This window comes from Gymnoscopelus braueri (assembly GCF_963280865.1).
Source record: "Gymnoscopelus braueri genome assembly, contig: SUPER_20_unloc_1, whole genome shotgun sequence".
Taxonomy (NCBI): Eukaryota; Metazoa; Chordata; class Actinopteri; order Myctophiformes; family Myctophidae; genus Gymnoscopelus; species Gymnoscopelus braueri.
This window is the reverse complement of record NW_027660990.1, coordinates 1,297,173-1,308,515: the sequence shown is the minus strand read 5'-3', so window position 1 is coordinate 1,308,515 and position 11,343 is coordinate 1,297,173. Positions and strand designations below refer to the sequence as shown.

Below are 11,343 nucleotides of genomic sequence, written 5' to 3'. Positions count from 1 at the left end.
ATATATTTTTTTTAATGTATCCCCAGAATTGAAAATAGCAGATCTACAAGATGCAAAGATTTGTGAGCTTGCTTCTCCTTTTTTTTTTTTTACAGCCAGTCAGGATACTTTATTGGCAGTTTAAATACAAAGTCACAACAGTGTCATTAATTAATACAACGCCAATGTGGACTATACACTAAAAAAGCTGTAGCTTGTTTCCATTGTGGTCCCTTGAGACCGTTACATTGACTCCAATACGGAAGAGACAGTTCATATGAATGGCCTGTAGTTTCGCTGTTTTACCCCTGCAGGTGTCAGAAAGGATTTATTTTAACGCAAGCGGGTGGGTTTTTGACAAACTTTAGACTAGATGTTCTTACCTTAATAAAACATTTCATAAATTCTATATGCTTCCAGTCGCTAGTTTAAAGTCTCCTTTCAATCACCATAATATGCGTTTTGTAAAATTATGGTCCTATTTATTCTAAAATTGACGATAAAGTAGGCTATTCTCTAAGAGGGGCGGGATGATTTGATTGACAAGCTACACAACCAATAGCATTCATACCCCGCCCCCGCTCTTGATTGACAAGCTACCCAACCAATAGCATTCTTTGGGGATTGTTTTCCGGTTCCTGTTCCCGACGTGCTTTTGGGCTTATATTAGAGATGGCGGATTTCAAATTCCTGAACAATTGGCTTCATTTTCGGTCTGTAGAAACCAGCGGTCTGGCTTTGTCCATCTATTTTATAGTCTATGCTTGAGACATATAACAACACACAAACACACTGCACAAACAACCATGAAACAAAGTTTGTCTTCAATTCTCCGTAGCATACTCACTATGGGATATCAGCGCCCCCTGGCGATGCACAGAGCTACATACAATAAACTCCCAGGCCATCTCATTGGTTGTGAAGGGTATGTCACGCGGACGGAAGTCCTAGGGGTATAAAACCCTCACGTGACTGTGGCTCCTCCTCTTTCAGCTTCTCTGCAGCAGATGCAGCACGGCTATTAATACATACTACAGTGGATTCGATTTATTTTGATCAGAAAACCAGCTTTAACCCAAAGCGGAGATACTTGTATCCCCCACGGGCATTTCTTTTCGTTAAATCTTCTATTAGCACGCTCCCGCGGCTATTCTTCAATCTTTCTATCATCTTAGTTTTCCTCCCCATTGTTCCAAGCTAGCCCGAACAGGTTAAGTTAGCTGCTAAGCCGGTTAGCTTAGCCCTTTGTTCGGACCGAACACTCGACGCTAGCTGTACCACGATGGAGGCTCCTCGCAAGTGTGATCTCGCGGGCTACGCTCACTACATCACTGGCGACGACCCTCACCAAGTCTGCAACGTACCAGGGTAGTGCATCGACAGCAACTTTCTCTTGAAGCACCATAACTCCCGCCTGGCTAGAGCGAGACTCTCGCTGGATGGGGCGGTGTACAACTGAGTGGTGAGGCCTCGTATGCAGCCGGCCAAGCGGCCCTTCCCGAGACGCACCGTGCGGACGAAACTGGCCCGAGGGCCGTGCGTGGTGGCCCATACCGCGTGCGGCCTCAGACCATGGGCCCTCCGGCAGCCGTGGTGCCTCCGGATAGCGTAGCCAGCTGGCCGCGGCGCCACCGTGCTACCAAACAAGCTGTTGCCTCTGTGAGTGGAGGGACCCGCCATTTGCAGAGCGGCTACGGCACACCATCGCCCACTGCTGCTGTGTCTGGTGGGCCCCACCGGAGGCAGCAGCCTAGCGGCGTTCCCTCTCCCTCCTCCAAGGTTCCCGCGCCTGCTCAAGCACGTCGCCACGGACGTTTACCAGGGGAGGAAGCCGACAGGGACGAGGGAGAGTGAGTGAGTTAGGCCAGACTAGCTACGTTAGCTGCTTTGCTAGTTTAACGTCGCCCTAGTCAGGCAGTGTTTTGTTGGCTTAACACCCAGCTAGCTTCACTAAGCAACAGGTTATTAGCAGTGCTGTTCTAGCTTAGCTTGCCTCACTAGGACAACACCAGCTTGTTAGCCTTCCCACTCTGTGTAACGACCCCGTTCGGGGCTTCTACAGACCGCAACCGAGCCGGCGTTTTACGAAGAACAAGGCCGTTTCCAGGTACCAGACTACGCCTTCTCCTAGTGCCAGACTCAGGACAACCACGGACAGGTTCATCGGGCGCCATTGGGACACATGATGGTTTTTCATAAGACTATGTTAAAACGTTTCATGCTGTTTACTGTTTCTGTGCCTACTTTTGTTTCATTTCACATGTTTCAAAGTACATAAGCACATTAGCAGCCCTGTCACGAGGCTCTATTGAGACACATGGTTGTTTTTCATAAGGTATGTTTCATTTCACATGTTTCAAAATACATAAGCACATTATCCAGCCCCTGTTTTAAGCCCCTGTTATAAGCCCAAAAGTGCCTATCATGCCTGGTTCACAGCATGGTAGACACTGTTGGGATACCTTCTCTACCTGTCTCAACCCCTGTCAAGAGGTATCAACACATGGGGGTTCCCAGGCGGTCCCCCAGCGCCGATAACCCCTCTTTATAAGCCCATAGTATCTGTCATGCACGGGTCCACGGCATGGCAAATACTACTGGGATATATTGTCTATACAGGGCCCAAAGCCAATAAAGTGTACCAGAATCAAACCAGTTTTGCCTCTCGTCCACCAGGGGGCGTCAAAACGCCACTGTGGGACGAGAGGCTCACAAACGGCCGCTCGGCACAAAATGGCCGCTCGGACCCACGGTTGCGCCACAATGGTGGATCAGAGGGCTTTTCGTGTCAACAACCTTTTGTGTACTGTGCCACGTTCACCTCTGGAGGGCGGCAGAACGCCTCCTTCAGGGAGGGCCTTTCTGTCATCACTTCCAGCGCGACCGACAGACCGGGAAAGGATGTTGACGACCAGGCAGGCAAGGCAGGGCGGATGTTGACACCGCGGAAGGCTTCCGTGTTCGGTCACGTGACTTCCCAGAGTCTCCCGACCATGCTTTTGGTATCTTCACTGTCTCTAGCGGGCGCCACGCATATGCATATGGGCCCGCTGGATCATGTGACGACGTCATCTGTCTCCATGGTAACGGACGTCAACGTTTCTTGGCTCATGGTGAGTTGGACCTGACTAGCTTGTTAGCTGCTAGGCTAACATAGCCTCCAGTCGGGCTACTGTTGTTTCACTTAGCGGCTGACTTGCCTCACTGACAACAACACATAGCAGTGTTGTTTTAGTGCAGCGCACGGCCAGCCCCGCTAAAAGCAACACTGTGGTGGCCACGTCCACGGTCTCTAACGGGCGCCGCACGCGCACGTGCGGGTCCGCTGGATCACGTGACGACATCACCGGTCTCCATGGAAACGGATTTCAACGCGGACAGGTTCATCGGGCGCCATTGGGACACATGATGGTTTTTCATAAGACTATGTTAAACGTTTTATGCTGTTTACTGTTCTGTGCCTACTTTTGTTTCATTTCACATGTTCCAAAGTACATAAGCACATTAGCAGCCCTGTCAGGAGGCTCTATTGAGAGTGGTTTTTCATAAGGTATGTGAAAACGTTTCACTCTTTTACACTGTATTCTGTTCCTCCTTTTTGTTTCATTTCACATGTTTCTAAATAAATAAGCACATTATCCAGCCCCTGTTATAAGCCCAAAAGTGCCTATCATGCCTGGTTCACAGCATGGTAGACACTGTTGGGATACCTTCTCTACCTGTCTCAACCCCTGTCAAGAGGTATCGACACATGGGGGTTTTCCAGGCGGTCCCCCAGCGCCGATAACCCCTCTTTACGGTTCCCGGCATGGCAAATACTACTGGGAGATTTGTCTATACAGGGCCCAAAGCCTATATATAGCCAGCCCCGCTACGGCAACACTACCACCGCTACCCTTCCACGGTTTCTAACGGGCGCCGCACGTGCGGGCCCGCTGGATCACGTGACGACATCACCGGTCCCGTTGGAAACTCGAGGTTACGAAGGTAACCCTGGTTTGTTTAAATTCGGAGACAAACGTGCGCGTTGTCTGCGGGACTGGGTAACATCAGAGCCCCCTCCTAACTCGCTCGCTCATTGCGCAGCTTGTTGGAGAGTTTGCTTATCTCAGTACAGCAGTGACACGCTGTGGTTGTACTGGTCAGCTCCCCTTATCAACAACATCACACTGTGGTTGTATTGGTGTGTTTTCCACGTGCCTTTATGCATAACCTCCTATGTCGGACAAGGTGTTGTTTCTCTCATGCGGGAGGTAATGCAGCCAGGTCTCTGAGAGAGGAGGTTCTCTCTCTCTCCTGAGCGAGGGCGCTATCAGAAAAATCTTGAATCAGAACCAACTGGAAGGTTTTCTATTAAAAAAAAAATTGGATGGAAAAGAAGGGGGGGGGGGGGCGTATGACCCTCTCTGAATACGAAGGGTCTCAACAAATACCTGATGGTTTTTCAAAATTCCGGATTTTGACGACCGCGTCGCTGCTGCGGACGGGGCGTCAAGGGGATTGGCGGACCAGCATCGACCTCAAGGATGCTTATTTTCACATTCATTTCTATCCACCGCAGTCAGGGGGTGGCGCGGCACACAGACGTGGCCGTTTCCCCACTTGACGTTGCAGGGTTTTCACCATCAATGTCCGTCGAGTGTCTTGGTCCCGTCTCAGCGGACCACTTTCATGGGGATCTTGCTGGGCTGGACTAGGCTCACGGCGCGGAAGGTCATTACCACGGACGCCAGCCTCACGGGGTGAGGTGTCGTCCACGAGGGCCGCTCGGCCAGGGGGGTGTGGGGTCCCAGTTTATAGACGGCCCACATCAACTACCTGGAGCTGATGACGGTCTTTTCTGATGGTCAGACTTAGCAAGGCTCGTTTTTGAGGTTGTCATGTCCTGATCAGAACCAACAACACCACGACCATGTGCTATGTCAACGAGCAGGGAGGCCTGGCCTCTCCAGTGTTGGAAAAGCTAGCTGGCGATCTGAGTGGACGATGTGGTGCGACGCGCCACAGCGTCAGATCTTACACCCCGCCATCAGGACCTAGACCTGTGGGTCTAGTCCGTGAGAGGGCGACTTTGGGCTTGTGTGGCCTGTCCCCTGACGTGGTAGCTACCATACAGGGGTCCAGGGCCGGTGCCACGAGAGCTGCTTACGACATAAAATGGATTTTCTTTTGTGTCTTGGGGCCTGGAACAGTCGCCGTCGGTGGTGGCTTTCCAGGTTCAGTTGCGCAGCATCCTTTTTTTCCTGCAAAACAGGTTAAATCAGGCTGACCTTCTCGATGGTTGAGATGTACCTGGGGGCCTTCTCCACTTGTCACGAGGGTTTTGATGGCAAGACGGTTGGCCAGCATCTGGTGCGTCGTTTCATGGGCGGCGCCAGGCGAGCCAGGCCGGTTAACAGGTCTCCGTTCCCGGCATTGGGTCCTGGCGGTGGTGCTAGATGCACTCTGCCGCCCTCCGTTTGAACTTTGTTGGGTCCTCTCGGTGGCCCTGTCTAAGGAGAAGGGGGCCCGTCCGTGGCTGGAGCGTCGCAGGCCGCCCTAGTCCTCTCAAGTGCAGACGATATGCCCGGTCCGGCCTCCTTCGGGGGGCTCGGAGCCCGGGACGCCGTCACCCCTGCCGTCGCTTCGCCCCCGGGCGGGGAGCCGGCCGGTCGTCCTCCGTTCGCGGGGGGCCCCGGTCGGCAACCCTAGACAGCTAAAAGGGTCAGTGACATGCACACGCTCTCAGTAAGTTCGGAGTGCATGAGGTTCCCGGACGGCGACAGGAAGGTTCTGTTTGAACCTGACATGGCGTTCGTTCCCCAGAACGGGGTGGTGACCCATGCCCAAGTCGAGCTGGTAGCTTTCCATCCGCCTCCTTTCGCTTCGGCGAAGGATAGACGGTTGCACTGTCTCTGTCCGGTGAGAACTTTAAAGTTCTACTGTACTGAGAACAGCGGCCGGCCGATTGTCGACGCAGTTTTTGTCTCCTTTGGCCAAGGTGGTCAGAGGAAGGCAGTTTGCTCAGGCGACGTTTTCTAGATGGCTAGCGGTGGCGTCCCAGTTCCAGAGGGACTGAAGGCTCGCTCTACTAGAGGCGTGGCGACATCCTGGGCCCTCTCCAGTGGAGTTTCGGTTCAGGTGATATGCGCTGCTGCAAAATGGTCGTCTCCATCGACTTTTGGGGGGCTGGGGCGCCCGTGAGGCCGGAGGTCACGCCTGTGGGGGCGGGGCCTCGTGGGCTGGTGGGCGTGCGGGTTTGTGAGGGTTGTATGGCTTATAGCCTCAGGGGGGTTTATGAATCCCATAGTGAGTATGTTACGGAGAATTGAAGACAAACTCGAGGTTACGAAGGTAACCCCCGTTTGTTTAAATTCGGAGTAACATACTCACCTAACACCCCTTTCTGTGCGCATCTGCGTGCAGAGAGCTGTTGTTAAAGAGGAGGAGCCACAGTCACGTGAGGGTTTTATACCCCTAGGATTTCCGTCCGCGTGACATACCCTTCACAGCCAATGAGATGGCCCGGGAGTTTATTGTATGTAGCTCTGTGCATCGCCAGGGGGCACTGATATCCCATAGTGAGTATGTTACTCAGAATTTAAACAAACCGGGGTTACCTTCGTAACCTCGAGATTTGATCCTTATATACAGTGGTGCAAAGTAACTAAGTACATTTACTCAAGTACTGTACTTAAGTACACTTTTGACACATTTTTACTTTACTGGAGTATTTCCAATTTTCAGGACTTTTACTTCTACTCCCCTACATCTCAGAGGCAAATATTAGCCCTATTATATACTATTTGAAAATAGCCGATCTACAAGCTCACAACACGTCTCATCGTGACGTGTTGTGAGCTTGTAGATCTGCTATTTTCAAATATTTTTGTACTTTTACTTTTGGTACTTTAAGTACATTTTGATACCAATACTTTTGTACTTTTACTAAAGTCAATTTTGAATTCCAGACTTTTACTTGTAACAGAGTACTATCAGTACATAGCAGTATTGATACTTTTACTTAAGTAAAACATTCGAGTACTTTTTCCACCACTGCTTATATATAACGCAATACCAGACAATTGGACTCGAGTCTGACTCGAGTCGCATATTTGACGACTTGCGACTCGACTCGGACTTTGAATGTAAAGACTTGCGACTCGACTCGGACTTGGAAGGTAAAAGACCAACGAGACTTGAGACTCGACTCCGACTTGCTAGCCAATGACTCCCGACTCGACTCGAGACAAGATGACTTGTGACTTGTTTTGTTTTTTTCACTGTGAATGATCTGTGTGTGTACTGTGCAAACGGCACCGCCACCCCCAGCAGAGTCATTTTGATTTTACGTCGGCTGCCGTCCAGTTATCATGAGTGCCAGTGTTGCCAGATTTCCTGTGAGCAAAAACAAGCAACCAGGTCTAGGAAAACCAGCCCAAAAGAAGCGAGTCAAGCGAATATGGGCCACATGAGCACTCCAACATATACACAGCTATTTGAAAATAGCAGATCTACAAGCTCACAACGCGTCGCGATACGACGCCTTGTGAGCAGCTTGTAGATCGGCTATTTTCAAATAAAATCTTTCGGCGAAATTATAATAAGCAGATCTGGCAACCCTGATCAGTGCGTGCAGAACAGCTGGGGCACACTGCGCCCCACAGCAGCAGAAAAACAACAACAATGGCAACAGCAACAGAAGTCCCCAAAGTCATTCAATTTGCTTTTAAAAACTACAATTCTGACGGAACGAGAAGAACAGCTCAATGCACGATATGCAAGGCTACAATAAAGGATAAAGAGGGCACCACATCAAACTTTGTCCGGCACTTGAAGAATCCCGGCCATGAAGTCAAGTAAGTTAAACCAACGTAAATGCCCGACCTGTGGCCAATGTAGCTAAAGCTAACATTAGTAGAAGACTAGAAGTGTGTGTGCATGTGTGTTGGAAATGAATAATACTACTAGTCGTTCGTGTTTTGTTTATGACCCCAGATAGCTAACGCCAAGCCAGAAATCAACAACAACAGTAGCACCAGCCAGCGAGATATACGTACTTGTAAACATGAAAGTCACTCACCACTGTCGAATTAGGATCACACCGATCATGATGTACTGTAGTGAAGTGACAGTATACTTTATCCATGGTAACAGCAATAAAGTCTCTGCGTAATCCATCACTTTCTCACGTCGATCCGCAGGTTTAATAACTTCTAACTTCACTAAATCACTCCCACCAAACTTGAATTCCTCCTTCCTTATTCCTTCCTTTTTTTCCACCATAAGTTTCTCTCTGCTATATATAAGCTTAAAGAGATGCCTTTATTCCACTGTGTGTTGTAGCCTTGTCCTTTTTTTTTTTTTTTACCAAGGACCCCTTTGCAAAACAAAATAAAAACACATGTACAGGGTTGCCAGATCTGCTAAGTGCTTATTATCATTTCCCGCAAGATTTTATTTGAAAATAGCAGATCTACAAGCTCACAACGAGCTTGTAGATCTACTAGTATTTTCAAATAGCTGATGTATATGTTAAAGTGCTCATGTGGCCCATAGTCGCTTCTTTTGGGCTGATTTTGGGCTGGTTTTCCTAGACCTAGTTGCTTGTTTCTCTCACAGAATCTGGCAACACTGCATGTGCTGTAGTAGATGGCTAAACTGTGCCTGATGGAAAATGACGTAATATTAAAATACTACAAAACAAACACAGACACGTCAAGATTATAGGCCTAATAGGCCTATAGATAAATACCATTAATGTATTTCCTTTCCTGCATCATTTCACCCACAGTTTATCCAATATTCATTAATAATTAATATAATTATATTTGTCTTTGATTGACCCAACTGCACCCAAACTGCAAAATGTACTGTCAGTATATTATAATTAATGGCAAGTGTGTGTGTTTGTGCATGCAGTTTTATGTCTGCTACACAGAAATGTCACACACCAATAACCTTTCTTGTTTTCTTCTGTTTCACAGATATGAAGAGTACAAGAGGTGGAAGAAACAGCCAGTGCCTGGTCCCAGGCAGTCAGGGATTGGACAATTCTCTCTTCCTCTTGGTCAGCCCCTAGAGGTATATAGCCAGACACACCCCAAACAGAGGGCCATCACCAACGCCATCGTTGAAGACCTAATAGTGCGGTGTAACCTTCCCCTAACTATAATGGAAAACGAAAACTTCCGTCACTTTCTCTCCGTAGTAGACCCCAAGTACACGGCCACCACTTATCGCTCTGTAATGAAGCAAGTACAAGGCTCTGTAGCAGAGACCCGCACAAAGCTCAAAGGGATCATCGCAGAAGCAGAAGATCTTCCAGTGACTGTAGACATATGGTCAGATCGTAGGATGCAGGGCTTTTTGGGTATCACTGCCCATGTCCTCACTACAGACAAAGGGCTGCGGCTGAATTCCCACTTGCTGGCCTGCAGTAGGTTCCGAGGATCACATACAGGAGAGAGGATCTCTGAAGCGTTTGAAGCCATCTGTGATGAATATGACATCAAACACAAATTGAACTTTATAATCTGTGACAACGCAGCTAACATGAAAAAGGCCTTCTCGATCTGCTTCCCACCCCAAGAGGAAGAAGACCAAGATGATGATGATGAGAGCCTGGACGACTCAGAGATATGGGAAGATCTATCTGCGACTGATAAAGACATTGTTGAACAGGTGAATTGACAGACAGTTAAACATATTTGCGTATGATGGTTATTGTAGTAGTTATTACATTTTCTGTTTTGTAATCTACAGGTCAGCCTTGTTTTGTTTACTCATTGTACTATTTATTTTCTGTCTTGTGCTCTCTGACAATACTGTTTATGTGAAGAAAACCAACTGAATGTAATTGTTTGAATTCAACAGGCACTAACCAAAGGAAGCCCCACACGCCTACAGTGCTTTGCTCATACGCTACAGTTGGTTGTAGGTGATGGCCTTAAGGAATCAAAGGCCGTAAGAGGTGCCACGGCAAAGTGCTCCAAACTCAGCTCTGTTCTGCACACATCTAGCTCCTTCCATGACAAGTTTGAAGAAGCGTTTGGCGATCGAGGGATTCCTGCTGCTGTGACCACACGATGGAGTTCAACCTACCGCCAACTGAATGCACTGCTCTCGTTTGACCAGCAGGAACTGAGTGATGTTGTACAGGACGCAGGTTAGTGCTCCTGCTGCTCTGTCTGCTGTGTACTGTAGGTGGCCAGATCATGGCTTTAGCTCAGGAGAATGGGTTTTCTAATCAAAGGGTCCCATCCCGACTTTAGAATACCAATACCGTGACTTCTCTCTCTCCTCTCTCTCTCTCTCTAGGTAAACCGGAGCTGTATCTCTCAACGAGAGAGTGGAATCAACTCAAAGAACTGCGTGATATCCTCAAGCCCTTCGCCGAGGCCACTGATCTCACACAGGGCGAGATGTGCGTGACTGTCAGCGCCGTTCTCCCCTGTGTGTTGTCCCTAAACAACCACCTAGAGAAACAAAAGCAGCAGGTTGGTTATAGTTTAATTTTAAAACATTTGAACTACAGCTTCTTTCTTTCACACTCACACACACACACAGACACAGGGACGGACGGACGGACGGACGGACGGACGGACGGACGGACACACACACACACACACACACACACACACACACACACACCCCCCTAATTCATTAATTCATTCATTTGTTCAGGCTCGCTTCCTGGGAAGTATGGTCAGGTCCCTTCAGACCTCCCTCAAAAGAAGATTCCGTGGGATCCTGGTCAATGTGAAAATGGAAACGGCAGCACCAGGCGATCCACAGCCTCTGCCTTTTGCGGACCCCCTGTATATCCGAGCAGCTGTCCTGGACCCAGCATACTCAATGATGTGGCTGGAACATGATGTCCTTGTCAACGATGACATCAAGAGGGAGGTGTCTAACATGGTGGCAGGTCAGTGAATGTACATTCTTTGTACATCTAATATAATGTGCTCGAATGCACTCAGGAAGACACCACAAGTGTAGTGTATGATGAAACTCTCACACACACCACTCATTCACTTTGCATACTTACTTAGTTCCCTTTATTATAGTTGTCTGTGTCATGGTGATCAAATTATGATAATCACAAAACTACCAATATATCAATTAACTGTTATATGCTATATATATATGATATATAGCATATATATATATATATATATATATATATATATATATATATATATATATATATATATATGCAGAATCCAGAGAGAGAGGAGGAGCTGTTGGAGGAGGATGGCTCTGAGTCTGGGCTCTTCGCAGGATATCGGAAGCGCCGCAAGCAAGACATAACAAGGCCAGAAACTCAGCTGACCAATTGCCTTGCCCTTGAGACTGATCAGAGTTGTCTCACATTTTGGGAGG

At 48.4% G+C, this 11,343-nt stretch overlaps 1 protein-coding gene across 1 annotated transcript; it reads left to right on the top strand.

Annotated features, from left to right (window-relative positions):
- Nucleotides 1–5,721: 5,721 nt before the first annotated feature.
- Nucleotides 5,722–10,893, top strand: LOC308076652 (zinc finger BED domain-containing protein 4-like; the record flags this gene model as incomplete). Its single annotated transcript, XM_080457363.1, has 6 exons — nucleotides 5,722–5,817; nucleotides 6,385–6,413; nucleotides 8,946–9,642; nucleotides 9,835–10,126; nucleotides 10,279–10,457; nucleotides 10,645–10,893. 6 exons carry the CDS (start codon nucleotides 5,722–5,724, stop codon nucleotides 10,891–10,893), a joined length of 1,542 nt encoding a protein of 513 aa, XP_080313489.1.
- Between the last annotated feature and the right edge of the window lie 450 nt (nucleotides 10,894–11,343).